Source organism: Cololabis saira, chromosome 9 (assembly GCF_033807715.1).
Source record: "Cololabis saira isolate AMF1-May2022 chromosome 9, fColSai1.1, whole genome shotgun sequence".
Classification (NCBI taxonomy): Eukaryota; Metazoa; Chordata; class Actinopteri; order Beloniformes; family Belonidae; genus Cololabis; species Cololabis saira.
In genome coordinates this window covers 1163367-1181907 of record NC_084595.1, presented here as the reverse complement: position 1 = coordinate 1181907, position 18541 = coordinate 1163367, and the positions used below count along the sequence as shown (strand labels likewise).

The 18541-nt window shown below is 42.7% G+C and overlaps 1 protein-coding gene across 3 annotated transcripts in view; it reads right to left on the bottom strand.

Annotated features, from left to right (window-relative positions):
• Nucleotides 1-18541, bottom strand: part of LOC133451347 (dematin-like) — a 31287-nt gene that overhangs the window by 5471 nt on the left and 7275 nt on the right. The window contains exons 4-16 of one of the 3 annotated variants that reach the window (XM_061730319.1): nt 15578-15661; nt 14443-14571; nt 12473-12511; nt 12009-12204; nt 10703-10747; nt 9754-9906; nt 6379-6482; nt 5712-5820; nt 4766-4842; nt 4211-4250; nt 3940-3947; nt 3811-3864; nt 151-231 (exon numbers count right to left, since the gene is read on the bottom strand). In XM_061730319.1, the coding sequence (XP_061586303.1) occupies nt 151-231; nt 3811-3864; nt 3940-3947; nt 4211-4250; nt 4766-4842; nt 5712-5820; nt 6379-6482; nt 9754-9906; nt 10703-10747; nt 12009-12204; nt 12473-12511; nt 14443-14571; nt 15578-15661 (1119 nt within the window). Of the gene's footprint in view, nt 1-150; nt 232-3810; nt 3948-4210; nt 4251-4765; nt 4843-5711; nt 5821-6378; nt 6483-9753; nt 9907-10702; nt 10748-12008; nt 12205-12472; nt 12512-14442; nt 14572-15577; nt 15662-18541 lie in introns of those variants that run through there. The other 2 variants (XR_009783162.1, XR_009783161.1) reach the window with 2 other exon arrangements.

Here is an 18541-nt window from a genome sequence, read left to right as displayed (position 1 = left end):
AGATCCAGACCTGCAGGTCCTCTACAGACCACTAGGGTCCAGATCCAGACCTGCAGGTCCTCTACAGACCACTAGGGTCCAGATCCAGACCTGCAGGTCCTCTACAGACCACTAGGGTCCAGATCCAGACCAGATAGAACTGGTTCTCACCTCCAGTCTGGTCCGGTCCACCTCGGGGGGGAGTCTAGCGCGACCTCGGCGGGAGACGACGAGTTTCTCATACGGGAAGATCTGAAATACGTAGAGAACCAACATCTAGATCTGACAGAAATACGTAGAGAACCAACATCTAGATCTGAAATACGTAGAGAACCAACATCTAGATCTGACAGAAATACGTAGAGAACCAACATCTAGATCTGACAGAAATACGTAGAGAACCAACAACTAGATCTGACAGAAATACTTAGAGAACCAACATCTAGATCTGAAATACGTAGAGAACCAACATCTAGATCTGACAGAAATACGTAGAGAACCAACATCTAGATCTGACAGAAATACGTAGAGAACCAACATCTAGATCTGACAGAAATACGTAGAGAACCAACATCTAGATCTGACAGAAATACGTAGAGAACCAACATCTAGATCTGAAATACGTAGAGAACCAACATCTAGATCTGACAGAAATACGTAGAGAACCAACATCTAGATCTGACAGAAATACGTAGAGAACCAACATCTAGATCTGACAGAAATACGTAGAGAACCAACATCTAGATCTGACAGAAATACGTAGAGAACCAACATCTAGATCTGAAATACGTAGAGAACCAACATCTAGATCTGAAATACGTAGAGAACCAACATCTAGATCTGACAGAAATACGTAGAGAACCAACATATAGATCTGAAATACGTAGAGAAACAACATCTAGATCTGAGGACAGAAATACGTAGAGAACCAACATCTAGATCTGACAGAAATACGTAGAGAACCAACATCTAGATCTGACAGAAATACGTAGAGAACCAACATCTAGATCTGACAGAAATACGTAGAGAACCAACATCTAGATCTGAAATACGTAGAGAACCAACATCTAGATCTGAGGACAGAAATACGTAGAGAAACAACATCTAGATCTGACAAAAATACGTAGAGAACCAACATATAGATCTGAAATACGTAGAGAACCAACATCTAGATCTGAGGACAGAAATACGTAGAGAACCAACATCTAGATCTGACAGAAATACGTAGAGAACCAACATATAGATCTGAAATACGTAGAGAACCAACATCTAGATCTGAAATACGTAGAGAAACAACATCTAGATCTGAGGACAGAAATACGTAGAGAACCAAAATCTAGATCTGACAGAAATACGTAGAGAACCAACATCTAGATCTGACAGAAATACGTAGAGAACCAACATCTAGATCTGAAATACGTAGAGAACCAACATCTAGATCTGACAGAAATACGTAGAGAACCAACATCTAGATCTGAGGACATAAACTAGTAGAGAACCAACTGTGACATTAATTAAACTTCTGAACACGTTTGGTTCTTATGAAAACCATCAGAATCAGAATCAAGTCAGTTTGGAGAGCTGACTGGGTTTTTTTTTACAATTGCTTATCACGTGTTAACAGTCACAACAGCCACTCCCTAATCTACTCAGGGGTTTGGGCTGTTCCATAACTGTCTGCGTATCATAGATTAGTTGCTCTTCAACTGAAATGTCCTGTTTATCTGTTTGTTCCCTCCCATTGTCCATCCACTGTCTACCCTTGGTTGTCTTAAAATGGTCATGTTCCTGTCAGTTTTTCAATAAACACCTGATGCAAAAAGGGAGCCGGCAAGCATTTGTCGAGAGCATCCGAGAGGGCCATGTTGCTCTGCAAGCTCCGACTTTGCTTCCACTTCTGCAGAAGCGCCTTAAAGATCATTCCACAGTCTCTGTGTCTTTCCTAAGTTATGAATTTATGTTATATTGATTTAGGAACCTAACATTTGGTGCCGAAACCTGGGATCTCGATCTGTGACCTTGGAACGGCGTAGGTTCAACAGGCCATCTAAGACGGGGCCCAGATTTGGTCCTGCGCTGTTCCAGGGAGTCCAGTGACGAGATCTCCGAGCCAGGGAAGACACCTGAGACTGGTAAGACCTCCTCTTACTTAAATACTTAGGGTATTGAAGTATTTTTGTGTAAAATACGAGTGAAATTATGTGTATACTAACCAGGGGTTAGTGAAAAAAGTGTGGCCGAGGTCTGGGACCATTTTTTAAGTCAGAGGACTTTTAAAAAGACACTATTGCCTGGGGCTAGTGCAAAAGCCAACACTCACTCGGTCTAAGGACCGGCTTTAAGGTCACGGATTTTAAAGTACAGAATAACGAGAGGAGGGTTTCTATTGGAATGATTTTTAATGGGTTTTGTTTCATGTTTGTCTAATGTTTGTCTTGTCTGATGTTTATGACAGGAAACTGTCTGTTCAATGTGGGGTTTCCAAAATTGAGAGGCAAAATTTAAATTGCTCACTAAAAGATCAGGCTAAAACCAAACTGTAAAAAAGGAAACTTGTGTCCTTAGAGAAACTTAAGAAAGAAAAATAACTGGCTAAAAATAGCCGACACGTGGTTAAGCTGAAACTTATGCCTAAAATAATCTCTAAAAAAAGATGCTTAGCTGGTATGGGAGACGTCCCTCAAAACTTTAGATAAAGAAAGTGGTGACAAAATCTTGCGAAATAATATACGAAACTTAAAAAGAAGTGAATCAACTAATTTAAGACTAGAAGAAAAAACAAGAGAGAAGCGGACCTGTGATGAGACTGGATTGGAGAGAAGTGGGGGCTGCTGCAGGCTGCAGCAGGGTGTGTCTATGTGTGTGTGTGTGTGTGTGTGTGTGTGTGTGTGTGTGTGTGTGTGTGTGTGTGTGTGTGTGTGTGTGTGTGTGTGTGTGTGTGTGTGTGTGTGTGTGTGTGTGTGTGAAAGCGTGCTCCAGCATTGGGTGCAGCGTTTTACGAGCGGCTGCAGGCTCTGTGTCTGAGGGAGAACTTTTTTGTTTGCTGGAAAAGGGTTTTCAATGGTGAAGTGAAGTGAGGTGAAGCTCTCCTCTTGGAAAAAAAACATAGAAATGGAATAATATAGTTTTTCTATCATTCTAAGCCATGAATGGAGGCATAGAATCGTAGAATTTTCAAATTGGATTAATTCACCATTCAAATTGATTACTTTTGTAATACTGTATTTGACTCGGATTGTATGGATGTGATTCTTGAGCTGTGCATGATTGGGTTGACTGTTACATATGTTATGGAAACATATCAATCATTTTTTATTTTGTTTGTTGTAAAATACCTACTGATGATTGACAGCGTCATCAGGTTGGGTTTCGTCCACAAACCCACATGCAGATGATCTGAAGTTTGTGTTTAATGTTTTTGTTTTTGTTGTTTTTGTTTATGTGTAGTTTACGCATCAGAATTTATCCCACAATTTTCTTAAGACTTCTATAAATGCGTTCTGATTTACTTTGAATGAGAAAGAGGAAAGCTAAAGACGGTCCACTACTTTCAGTATTATCCAGATACTTTTCTGTATTTTCCAGCCGATCAGCTTGATTGATACGTGATCGGCAGCTTGATTGATACGGGATCAGCAGCTTGATTGATCCGTGATCGGCAGCTTGATTGATCCGTGATCGGCAGCTTGATTGATACGTGATCAGCAGCTTGATTGATACGTGATCGGCAGCTTGATTGATACGTGATCAGCAGCTTGATTGATACGTGATCGGCAGCTTGATTGATACGTGATTGGCAGCTTGATTGATCCGTGATCAGCATCCTCTCACCTTGTTGTCCAGCATGCTGGGCAGCGACGTTCCTCGGTCCATCCTGGATCCGTTCTGACACAAAAAACCAGGAATCAACTGTTAGCGGCGTCGCTAAGCTACAGAGAGGTGAAAACGAGCAGGACGTACCTGGAACCCTGCAGAGAAAAACAGGACAGGAAGAGACATTTTAATCTCAGTTTCAGAAACAGGTAGAAACATTTTAATCTCAGTTTCAGAAACATGGAAACCAGGGTTCTGATCAAATGTAGGTTTTAAACGTTTATTGGAAACTGTGATCGTTTAACTTCTGAACCTCCAAGAGTCGGAACAGCAGAATATTTAAACTTGTTTCTGGTGTTTGGAGGTAAAAACATCCGACTGTAAAGCAGTTGCTGGTTCAATCCCCGTGTTCTGTTACCTGGTGGAGTTTTCTCTGAGCTGAACTCTGCAGACCGGAGCTGGAATCAAACACACAACCTTCAGACGGCACCAAGGAAACTTTAGTGGAGTTTAAAGTTGCTACAAATATGATTTACACAATAAAACATTTACAAATCAACCAAACCAAAGAAACTAGATTAAAACCCCAAACTCTTGCAGCGGTAAATGAAAGAACTCTGCTGCCCCCCGGTGGTCAGCGCCGGTACAACCCTCATAGGATTATTTTTATTACTTCTATATGTGAAACAAATACTTTTATTGATTTAATTTGAACCATTTCATTAATATAATTAAAGACTAAAGAGAATAACTGTTGATTCTGATCATGTGGCCGATGTAGCTCCGCCCACTGGTGTCCTGAACCGTGATGATGTCATAACGATGATGTCATCGTGATGACGTCATCACGATGACATCATCGTTATGACGTCATCGTGATGATGTCATCAGCCCAGGTTCATCTCTATTGGTGGTTCAGAACTCGGTGAACGTAGTTTAGTCTTTTATTAGTTAAAGTTAAAGGACGACTCACGCTGGACGGGCCGCTCCTGGAGGATGCTGGGAAATAGTCGCTCCTGGAGGATTCTGGGAAATAAACCAACCTGGAGCCTGAGAGAGAGAAACTGGTTCAGACTGGTTCAGACTGGTTCAGACCGGTTGTGGCAGGGTGGAGGAGCTGCAGCCACTCAGGCTGACGGGACACCGGTGTCCCGTCAGCCTCTCCACCCTGACGGGACACCGGTGTGGCCCGTCAGCCTCTCCACCCTGACGGGACACAGGTGTGGCCCGTCAGCCTCTCCACCCTGACGGGACACAGGTGTGGCCCGTCAGCCTCTCCACCCTGACGGGACACCGGTGTGGCCCGTCAGCCTCTCCACCCTGACGGGACACCGGTGTGGCCCGTCAGCCTCTCCACCCTGACGGGACACCGGTGTGGCCCGTCAGCCTCTCCACCCTGACGGGACACAGGTGTGGCCCGTCAGCCTCTCCACCCTGACGGGACACCGGTGTGGCCCGTCAGCCTCTCCACCCTGACGGGACACTGGTGTGGCCCATCAGCCTCTCCACCCTGACGGGACACCGGTGTGGCCCGTCAGCCTCTCCACCCTGACGGGACACTGGTGTGGCCCATCAGCCTCTCCACCCTGACGGGACACCGGTGTGGCCCGTCAGCCTCTCCACCCTGACGGGACACCGGTGTGGCCCGTCAGCCTCTCCACCCTGCCAGCCTGATAAGGAGAGACAGAGAAGCTGCGGCTGGTCTGCCGCTGGGAGAAGGTGCTGCTTGTGCGGCGGTGATTGCAAATAAAACATTCTTGCACTGAAACTCCGTGTCCTCTCTGTCGGTCGGCCCGGTAGCACTCGCCCTGCTACACTGGTTTAAAACTGGTTCAGACAGTGTGTGTGTGTGTGTGTGTGTGTGTGTGTGTGTGTGTGTGTGTGTGTGTGTGTGTGTGTGTGTGTGGAGGTTCTGGTACCAGGGTTCTGGTTCTGGTTCTGGTCCGGTAGGGACCGGGTTTTCCTCCTCAGAGGAGCAGACGTTTGAATCTCCTCCTTCAAGATGATCCGACCCAGATTGGACTGAACCTGAAAACAGAGGAACCAATCAATAACCGATCAATAACTGATCAGTAACCGATCAGTAACCGACCAATAACCGATCAATAACTGATCAGTAATCAATCAGTAACCGATCAGGAACCGATCAATTACCGATCAAGAACCGATTGGCAGAGAATCAGCTGTCAATCACTCATCAATCAGTGAATCATCGTCCTCCGACTGCGTCCACCTGGTTCAGCTGCTGGTTGTGAACCGATCAATAACCGACCAATAACTGATCAATAACCGATCAATAACTGATCACCTGGTTCAGCTGCTGGTTGTTAAGCGATCAATAACTGATCAATAACCGATCAATAACTGATCACCTGGTTCAGCTGCTGGTTGTGAACCGATCAATAACTGATCAATAACCGATCAATAACTGATCACCTGGTTCAGCTGCTGGTTGTGAAGCAATCAATAACTGATCAATAACTGATCAATAACCGATCAATAACTGATCAATAACTGATCAATAACTGATCACCTGGTTCAGCTGCTGGTTGTGAACAGATCAATAACCGATCAATAACTGATCACCTGGTTCAGCTGCTGGTTGTGAAGCGTCTTCAGGCCCCACAGCTCTTCATCCTCCTCATCCTCCTCTTCCTCGTCCAGCCGACTCCTCCTCCTCCACTCCCTCTCTGAGGAGACAAGGAGACAAGGAAAGGAAGCAGGTAAGGGGACAAGGAGACAAGTGGACAAGGAGGTAAGGAAAGGAAGCAGGTAAGGGGACAAAGGAGGAAACAAGGACATAAAGAGTCAGTGGCCACGGTTACATGATGTTTTTAATTCAGAATTAAATAATTCAAGCATGAAGGTGAACGAGCCGGTGTATCTGTCTTTGTGTGTGTGTGTGTGTGTGTGTGTGTGTGTGTGTGTGTGTGTGTGTGTGTGTGTGTGTGTGTGTGTGTGTGTATGTGTGTGTGTGTGTGTGTGTGTGTGTGTGTGTGTGTGTGTGTGTGTGTGTGTGTGTATGTCTGTGTGTGTGTGTGTGTGTGTGTGTGTGTGTGTGTGTGTGTGTGTGTGTGTGTGTGTGTGTGTATGTGTGTGTGTGGCTATGTGTGTGTATGTGTGTATATGTCAGTGTGGCTATTTGTGTGTGTGTGTGTGTGTGTGTGTGTGTGTGTGTGTGTGTGTGTGTGTGTGTGTGTGTGTGTGTGTGTGTGTGTGTGTATATATATGTCTGTGTGGATATGTGTGTGTATGTGTGTGTATGTATATGTCTTTGTGGCTATGTGTGTATGTGTGTATATGTCTTTGTGGCTATGTCTGTGTGGATATGTGTGTGTGTGTATGTGTGTGTGTGTATGTATATGTCTGTGTGGCTATGTGCGTGTGTATGTATATGTCTGTGTGGTTATGTGTGTATGTGTGTGTGTATATGTCTGTGTGGCTATGTGTGTGCATGTGTGTTTATATGTATATGTCTGTGTGGCTATGTGTGTGTATGTGTGTATATGTCTGTGTGGCTATGTGTGTGTATGTGTGTATGTGTATGTCTGTGTGGCTATGTGTGTGTGTATGTGTGTGTATGTGTGTGTATATGCATATGTCTGTGTGGCTATGTGTGTGTACGTGTGTCTATGTGTATGTCTGTGTGGCTATGTGTGTGTATGTGTGTATGGCTATGTGTGTTGTTGAGACACATTGTCACGTGAAGACCCAGCTTCCTACCCCCCTGCAGAAACAACACCTTGGAAGTAGCTTCAAACAGACTTGAATCACGAGAACTCCCTAGGGGTAATTTAGAACTTAGTGACAGTCAGGCCAAATGCCCGATAATGACATTTGGCCACAGATCACATCCGACTGTAAATTGCTTTTCATCTCTCACTTGGCTTGTTTATTCATGCCTTTTGTGCTTTGAACTTACTGTATAAAAGTCATGATTCCAACCACTCTGGGTCAGCACACCAACCCAGACCCGCTCTGTAGGTCTGCTCACCGCCGGCTACTGAACAAACCTCTGCTCACCGCCGGCTACTGAATAAAACCCTGCTCACCGCCGGCTACTGAATAAACCTCTGCTCACCGCCGGCTACTGAATAAAACCCTGCTCACCGCCGGCTACTGAATAAAACTCTGCTCACCGCCGGCTACTGAATAAAACTCTGCTCACCGCCGGCTACTGAATAAAACTCTGCTCACCGCCGGCTACTGAATAAAACCCTGCTCACCGCCGGCTACTGAATAAAACTCTGCTCACCGCCGGCTACTGAATAAAACTCTGCTCACCGCCGGCTACTGAATAAAACCCTGCTCACCGCCGGCTACTGAATAAAACCCTGCTCACCGCCGGCTACTGAACAAACCTCTGCTCACCGCCGGCTACTGAATAAAACCCTGCTCACCGCCGGCTACTGAATAAACCTCTGCTCACCGCCGGCTACTGAATAAAACTCTGCTCACCGCCGGCTACTGAATAAAACTCTGCTCACCGCCGGATACTGAATAAAACTCTGCTCACCGCCGGCTACTGAATAAAACCCTGCTCACCGCCGGCTACTGAATAAAACCCTGCTCACCGCCGGCTACTGAACAAACCTCTGCTCACCGCCGGCTACTGAATAAAACCCTGCTCACCGCCGGCTACTGAATAAACCTCTGCTCACCGCCGGCTACTGAATAAAACTCTGCTCACCGCCGGCTACTGAATAAAACTCTGCTCACCGCCGGCTACTGAATAAAACTCTGCTCACCGCCGGCTACTGAATAAAACCCTGCTCACCGCCGGCTACTGAATAAAACCCTGCTCACCGCCGGCTACTGAACAAACCTCTGCTCACCGCCGGCTACTGAATAAAACCCTGCTCACCGCCGGCTACTGAATAAACCTCTGCTCACCGCCGGCTACTGAATAAAACTCTGCTCACCGCCGGCTACTGAATAAAACTCTGCTCACCGCCGGCTACTGAATAAAACCCTGCTCACCGCCGGCTACTGAATAAAACCCTGCTCACCGCCGGCTACTGAATAAAACCCTGCTCACCGCCGGCTACTGAATAAAACCCTGCTCACCGCCGGCTACTGAATAAACCTCTGCTCACCGCCGGCTACTGAATAAAACCCTGCTCACCGCCGGCTACTGAATAAAACTCTGCTCACCGCCGGCTACTGAATAAAACTCTGCTCACCGCCGGCTACTGAATAAACCTCTCTACACCACAGCGGACTCCTGAACTGGTTTTATATTATTCTTCAACAATTTGGTGCCGTGACCCGGATGACAATAACCCTTCGATGGAAACTCCTTTTCCAGACCAACGACACACCAGTGACTTTTATCTAAATTATCAGCGGTAAGGGGTCCATTTATTCTTCAACAGTGTGTGTATGTCTGTGTGGCTATGTGTGTGTATGTGTGTTATTGATCGTATTGATCGTACCATGCGAGGGCGGGCTGGGCCAGGACTGGTGTGTGTATGTGTGTTATTGATCGTATTGATCGTACTGATCACGGCCAGCGAGGGCGGGCAGGGCCAGGACTGGTGTGTGTATGTGTGTTATTGATCGTATTGATCGTATTGATCGTACCGATCACGGCCAGCGAGGGCGGGCAGGGCCAGGACTGGTGTGTGTATGTGTGTTATTGATCGTATTGATCGTACCGATCACGGCCAGCGAGGGCGGGCAGGGCCAGGTGTGTATATGTGTTATTGATGTATTGATTGGTGTATTGATCGTACCGATCACGGCCAGCGAGGGCGGGCAGGGCCAGGACTGGTGTGTGTATGTGTGCTATTGATCGTATTGATCGTACCGATCACGGCCAGCGAGGGCGGGCAGGGCCAGGACTGGTGTGTGTATGTGTGTTATTGATCGTATTGATCGTACCGATCACGGCCAGCGAGGGCGGGCAGGGCCAGGTGTGTATATGTGTCATTGATGTATTGATTGGTGTATTGATCGTACCGATCACAGCCAGCGAGGGCGGGCAGGGCCAGGACTCGGTCTCGATCCGGGACGGCTGGTTCGGGTCTGGAGGTCGAGCTGCCGGAAACTTGGAGGATTCAATGATCAATTCCTCGATGTGTTTCCCCTGGAGAAGAACGGAGGAGGACGGGTCTGGAACAAGAAAATCAATCAATCAAACGAGTCTGGAACAAGAAAATCAATCAATCAAACGAGTCTGGAACAAGAAAATCAATAATATATTTTAATATATTTTAATAATGCTGAATGAAAAAAACCTATAAACCTTTTTCCAATTTTCTTTTGAATACAGATAATGTTCTTAAACTGAGATGTTTTAAACGGTTCCACATCAACACTTTGATACAGAAATGAACATTTATCAGCTGCTTCTACAGAAGGAAATATAAAATCATTGATGATGATTAAAAAGAATGATAATGATGATGATAATAAGAATTAAACTGTAAATAATGAAGAGTAAATGTCTGGGTAAAGTTAACGGAGAGACTTTAAACACCAGGATTCCTGTTTGATTGTTAGTATTTGTAATGTTTTAAACGGAGGTGTGATGGTGTTAAACGTGGAGATTTCTGGAGTCTATGAATATAATTATATAATAGGCTGTAAATGTGTGTGTTTGTACTTTCATGAATAAGATCTCAGTCCTGACCTTTGACCTTTGACCTGAGTTTCTGAGCTATTAGCTTGTAAGTTCTTCATGGTAAACTTGTTTTAATTTAACTCTGGAACCCTTGAACCTTTCTTTTTTTTAAACCAGATTTTAATTAGTTTTATTTAATTCTCTTGCCCAGTCAAACAGAAAGGATTAGGCTCCGCCCCCTTTATGCTCCGCCCCTGCAGGTTGTATAACGGTGGATTAGGCCCCGCCCCCTGTTTGTTTGTTTGGAAGTGGAAACTCCACTGATGTTGTTGTTGTTGGACTGACCTTGTTTGTAGATGGGAGGCTTTTTATAAATGTTGCTGCCGTTTCCTGATGGAAGGACAGAAATAACGTTAGAAACAAACGTTAAAAATAACGTTAGAAACAAACGTTGGAAACAAACGTTAGAAACAAACGTTGGAAACAAACTAACCAGATACAACCTCTTCTTCCAACTCTCGACGAAGGCGGACTCTTTTCTGCTCCTCTCCCTCCCTATCTGCTGCTACTGCTTTAGTTTGTCTCGTCTTCAGAGTCTCTTATTTTCACTCCTCCCAAACTCTACAATCATGGAATTGATTAACTGGTCTCTCAGCACAATCATAAGTCAGGGGGTAAGGGAGCCCTCCTGCCCCCATGGGAGGTTTTTTACTGGATACACAATGGATTCCTGGAAACATTGGAAACCGTTGTGTTTGGGGATTCTGTCTGTCGAGGACGTTGAAGATGCTTCATAATTGGATTTATGATAGCAGGATTTCTCCTGATCGGAGGAGGGGGATTCCTGGTCTACCGACAAACGCGTAAGTCGTCGACAGCTGTTCTGGCTCTTTCAGAGCTGCCGGACGTGGCTGAAGGATCAAGCAAGGTGATCAACACTCAGACTTTAACGCTGGGGGAGCAAAGCCGTAAGCTGGATGTGATTCTTGAACAGAATCTCAGGCTGGCGGCGTCTTTGAGCTCATTGGTAAGATGGAGTTGGAAGCTCGGCTTGGCGGGAATTGATCACAAATTCGTCTGATTGGAGTCGCCATTGATGAACCAGAGACTGAAGGCAGACGGAAAATTACTGAGTCTGTCTATTTTCAATATAATTGTTGATTCTATAATCTGGCCTTGACAGGGCGGTTTTGGCCGATCGCTCTGGTCACAATCTCCCTGGTGGAATGTAAACAAGGTGACTCTGCCCCCACTAGCCCTCCCCTCTCAGGAACATCTGTGGACCTGTTTCAGAACTGACCGAGCCGTCTGATAACATCAAGGACATTGGCTGAGAGCAGCTCTGAGTGAAGTTCACGGACGGACTCATCGCTTCACAGACACTTACTGATAACCACCTCCCTCAACTCAACGCCTTCCTCGGCCCCCCCTCTTATCAGCCCCCCCCAACGCAGTCTCCGGGTTTCGAACGCCACGAAGACGTGGAGACACGAAGATCACCTGGATGTGCCGGGACAACCAGATACAACGAGATACCGTCAGATACAGTGTCGCCACAGTATTGAATCGTAAGTATCTTCCCCCCCCCCGGGGGGGCCTGTATCGTCCCAATCCTGGTTGACATGGAGGTGAACGGAGAGTGTGTGTTTACCGGGTGTGTGGAAGTGATGCATGCTGGTCCTGGTTCCAGACGACGGGGGGCCGGGGGCCCCGGTGGGGGGGGCCCCAGTGGGGGGGGCCCCGGTGGGGGGGGTGTCTGAGGTTCTGCTGCTCTGGGCCGAGGAACCCGGGGAGGAACATCCAGCAGACCGGTTCTCCAGCCACTCCCGGGCCTCCTTGGAGGAGTTCTGGAAAACACCAGAGAAGCTGCAGATCAGAGGGTTCTGGAGGTCTGGGCGGTCTGGGGGGACTGCTGATATGAGTTTTTGTTTTCTATTTTGTATTTGTTGATACTGATATATTAACTTATAACTGGTTATATTTATATCAGTGTAATTAGGTGTGAGGATGTTATTATTGATATTCATATAACAATTGTGTGTGTGTATATATATATATATATATATATATATATATATATATATATATATATATATATTTACACACATCTCTCACCTCTGGAGACGGAGAGATGGATCGAGGAGACATCGACCTCTGGGGAGAAACGGAGGTAAAAATAGATTAAAACTTACATCTATAAATAGATTCAAAGAAAGACAAAAAATAGAACAGAAATATGTAAATTCAGGTGAGAAACATCTGGAGTATTTTATGCATTTATTTATAGAGATGCTTCTTATGGATAAATAAATAAATACATCATTAATTAATTAAAATGGTAATGAAATATATCATTAATTAATTAAATGTGTCATTAATTAATTAAAATTTGAATTAAATGTCATTAATTAATTAAAACACAATTCATTTCTTAAAAGGAGCTTGAGGCTCCTTTTAAGAAATGAGACTCTCTAGCGCCACGCTTCACCACGACGGCCGTCGGGGGTACTGCAGCCAACAGTGAAGCCGGCACGGGAGAACGGGGAGAACGAGCATGCAGCGTCATGTGACGTCACATCCGCAGGACAGCGCGGGAAATTCGGGACCGAATTGCAGCACATTTTGCAGCAACAGCCTGTTCAAGGCAAAGGAGAGATACACTAGAGGAATCATTCTTTTGGGTTTGGAACGCTTCATCTGACATTATTACTAGAAAACTTAAAAGGTATACGGATTTTTATCATAAATCCTGCCTCAATCCTGCCTCATGCTCCTTTAAAGGAGCTGTATGTAAGAGCAATAATAAAACGAATCATAAAATGACCCCGATATGTCAACAGAAATCATGTTCATTTCAAATACTTATGTCACTGACAACAGCACTCAAGCCAGGATATTCCAGTTTAAAAAGAGGAGTTGCAGCCCTCAACTGATGTTTATGTTGAAGCTCCACCCTCCACCTATCTCCCAATCACCAAGTCAGTATTGTTTCTGAAGCTCCACCCTCCACCTATCTCCCAATCACCAAGTCAGTATTGTTTCTGAAGCTCCACCCTCCACCTATCTCCCAATCACCAAGTCAGTATTGTTTCTGAAGCTCCACCCTCCACCTATCTCCCAATCACCAAGTCAGTATTGTTTCTGAAGCTCCACCCTCCACCTATCTCCCAATCACCAAGTCAGTATTGTTTCTGAAGCTCCACCCTCCACCTATCTCCCAATCACCAAGTCAGTATTGTTTCTGAAGCTCCACCCTCCACCTATCTCCCAATCACCAAGTCAGTATTGTTTCTGAAGCTCCACCCTCCACCTATATCCCAATCACCAAGTCAGTATTGTTTCTGAAGCTCCACCCTCCACCTATCTCCCAATCACCAAGTCAGTATTGTTTCTGAAGCTCCACCCTCCACCTATCTCCCAATCACCAAGTCAGTATTGTTTCTGAAGCTCCACCCTCCACCTATCTCCCAATCACCAAGTCAGTATTGTTTCTGAAGCTCCACCCTCCACCTATCTCCCAATCACCAAGTCAGTATTGTTTCAGCATCCGGGTTGCCAGCTCGGCTCTAATTATGGCAGCCATGGCAGCCTACGTTCCTGCTGCATTCTGCAGCCTACCTGGCAACCTCTGGTCGGGGGGAGGAGGGGGAGGGTACACGCCGCTCAACAATATTTTGAAAGTGACTGCAGTACCAGTTTTGGACATTTCTTACAGACGGCTCCTTTAAGTAAAAAAATATATTTATTATTTCAGCATTTAATAAATTAATGACACATTTAATTAATGAATGTCATATTTAATTTCCGAATTAATTAATTAATTAAATCTAATCTAATCTAATTTTGGCACAAAAAATCCTCCATATGGACAGATCCTGGTCCTGGTCCACGTCTAGACCTGGTCCTGGTTCAGGTCCAGACCTGGTCCTGGTCTGGTTCTCACCTCCAGGGGGCTGTAGCTGAAATGCGGCTGGTAGATCATCAGATCCAGACCTTCAGGCCCTCTAGGGACCACTAGGGACCAGGACCAGGTCCAGACCTGGACCTGGTCCTGGTCCAGGACCAGGACCAGGTCCGGTTCTCACCTCCAGGGGGCTGTAGCTGAAATGCGGCTGGTAGATCATCAGATCCGGTCTCTCGATGTCCAGGATGGATTTCTCCGTCGGCAGAGCCGCCAGATCTTTGTAGCCGACGACGCCGTCGTCCAGTCTGGCCTTAAATACGAAATCAAGTTAAATCTGGTTTAAAATGGCCTTAATTCAGGATTAAAGTTAAATACGATTTAAAATGGCCTTTAATTCAGAATTAAAGTTAAATACGATTTAAAATGGCCTTTAATTCAGAATTAAAGTTAAATATGATTTAAAATGGTCTTTAATTCAGAATTAAAGTTAAATACGATTTAAAATGGCCTTTAATTCAGGATTAAAGTTAAATCAGATTTAAAATGGCCTTTAATTCAGAATTAAAGTTAAATCAGATTTAAAATGGTCTTTAATTCAGAATTAAAGTTAAATATGATTTAAAATGGCCTTAATTCAGAATTAAAGTTAAATATGATTTAAAATGGCCTTAATTCAGAATTAAAGTTAAATCTGGTTTAAAATGAGTAAAATTTAAAAAGGCCTTTAATTTAGGATTAAATTTAAATATGATTCAAAATGGCCTTTAATTCAGGATTAAAGTTAAATCTGATTTAAAATGAGTCAAAATTACTGTGTAAACACCTGATTCCTGAATGAAAATGGCCATTCTGAATTAAACTTAATTCCGAAGTGTCTGGTTTATTACGATTTTAAATCCCAATAGAATAATTACACGATCAGGTAAACACTCATTAAAAAAATAAAATAAAATAAAATAAATAAAATGAAAAATAAAAGTATAAATAATAAAATAAAATAAAATAAAAAATAAAATGAAATAAAAAAAATAATCATAAAAAAATAATTTTATTTTATTAAAAAAAGAAAAGAAAAATAGAATAGAAAAAAACAAGACAAAAGAACAAACAAACAAAAAATAAAGAAAATAATTAAAAAAAAATAAATAAATAAACAAATTAAAATAAAAAATTTTAAAAATGTCAAGGAAAATAGTTTAATTCTGAATTATTTAATTCTGAATAATTAATTCTGAATTAAAGAACATCATGTAACCGTGGCCAGTGATGTATCTCAGGGCTGGTCATGTGGTCACAGTCATGTGATCATCTCTTACCGTGATGACGATGGCGGGGGATCCTGGGACTCCGCCCCCTCGGAGAGACAACACACTTCCTGGTGACGTCGGGGGAGGCTGCTGCTAACAGACACATACACACACACGGACACACACACACACACACACACACACACACACACATACACATGTACACACACACACACACACACATACATACACATGAACACACATACACACACACGGACACACACACACACACACACACACACACACATACACATGTACACACACACACACACATACACATGTACACACACACACACACACACACACACACATACACATGTACACACACACACACACACATACATACACATGAACACATACACACACACACACACACACACACACACACACATGTACACACACACACACACACACACACACATACACATGTACACACACACACACACACATACATACACATGAACACATACACACACACACACACACACACACACACATGTACGTACACACACACACACACACACACACACACACACACACACACACACACAGTCGTCTTGTTAGTGGTAGTGTACCGGAGTTTCTGTCTGAAGTTTCAGATTTATCTGTTTAGCGTCGTCACCTTTCAGAAATATAAAAATTGTAGATTTTGACATCAGTAAATAATAGCGTAATAATATATGTCTGTATTTGTTCAATATGGAACTTTTAATTCCCAATTACGATTCCGTATTTCAAGGGACGGGTGGCGACGCTAAATCTGTTGGTGTCGGCTGTAAACTCCCTACTATCCCAACACTGTTTAATAACGTTTGAATTTAATATTGTCAACGTTAAAGTTAATAATAAAAGGTCATATTTCAGCAGATGTTTGTCCGATGAAGCTTCTGCTAAATTTAGGGAGGCCTGAACTCTGAACTCTGAGCTTTTCTCCACTGATCTCATCGACATCTACGAATGTAACATCGACATCTACAAATGTAACATCAACATCTACAAATGTAACATCAACATCTACAAATGTAACATCGACATCTACAAATGTAACATCAACATCTACAAATGTAACATCAACCTCTACAAATGTAACATCGACACCTACAAATGTAACATCAACATCTACAAATGTAACATCGACATCTACAAATGTAACATCACCATCTACAAATGTAACATCACCATCTACAAATGTAACATCGACATCTACAAATGTAACATCAACATCTACAAATGTAACATCAACATCTACAAATGTAACATCAACATCTACAAATGTAACATCAACATCTACAAATGTAACATCAACATCTACAAATGTAACATCAACATCTACAAATGTAACATCAACATCTACAAATGTAACATCACCATCTACAAATGTAACATCAACCTTTACGAATGTAACATCGACATCTACAAATGTAACATCGACATCTACAAATGTAACATCAACATCTACAAATGTAACATCGACATCTACAAATGTAACATCAACATCTACAAATGTAACATCAACATCTACAAATGTAACATCGACATCTACAAATGTAACATCGACATCTACAAATGTAACATTGACATCTACAAATGTAACATCACCATCTACAAATGTAACATCAACATCTACAAATGTAACATCGACATCTACAAATGTAACATCAACATCTACAAATGTAACATCGACATCTACAAATGTAACATCAACATCTACAAATGTAACATCACTTTCTACAAATGTAACATCAACATCTACAAATGTAACATTGACATCTACAAATGTAACATCAACATCTACAAATGTAACATCACTTTCTACAAATGTAACATCAACATCTACAAATGTAACATTGACATCTACAAATGTAACATCACCATCTACAAATGTAACATCGACATCTACAAATGTAACATCAACATCTACAAATGTAACATCACTTTCTACAAATGTAACATCAACATCTACAAATGTAACATCAACATCTACAAATGTAACATCACTTTCTACAAATGTAACATCAACATCTACAAATGTAACATCAACATCTACAAATGTGACATCGACATCTACAAATGTAACATCAACATCTACAAATGTAACATCGACATCTACAAATGTAACATCAACATCTACAAATGTGACATCGACATCTACAAATGTAACATCGACATCTACAAACGTAACATCGACATCTACAAATGTAACATCAACCTCTACAAATGTAACATCAAGAACTACAAATGTAACATCAACATCTACAAATGTAACATCAACATCTACAAATGTAACATCGACATCTACAAATGTAACATCAACCTTTACGAATGTAACATCAACATCTACAAATGTAACATCACCATATACAAATGTAACATCTACAAATGTAACATCAACATCTACAAATGTAACATCTACAAATGTAACATCAACATCTACAAATGTAACATCTACAAATGTAACATCAACATCTACAAATGTAACATCACCATCTACAAATGTAACATCAACATCTACAAATGTAACATCAACATCTACAAATGTAACATCACCATCTACAAATGTAACATCACCATCTACAAATGTAACATCGACATCTACAAATGTAACATCACCATCTACAAATGTAACATCAACATCTACAAATGTAACATCACCATCTACAAATGTAACATCAACATCTACAAATGTAACATCAACATCTACAAATGTAACATCACCATCTACAAATGTAACATCGACATCTACAAATGTAACATCAACATCTACAAATGTAACATCGACATCTACAAATGTAACATCACCATCTACAAATGTAACATCGACATCTACAAATATAACATCACCATCTACGAATGTAACATCAACATCTACAAATGTAACATCTACAAATGTAACATCGACATTTACAAATGTAACATCAACATCTACAAATGTAACATCAACATCTACAAATGTAACATCAACATCTACAAATG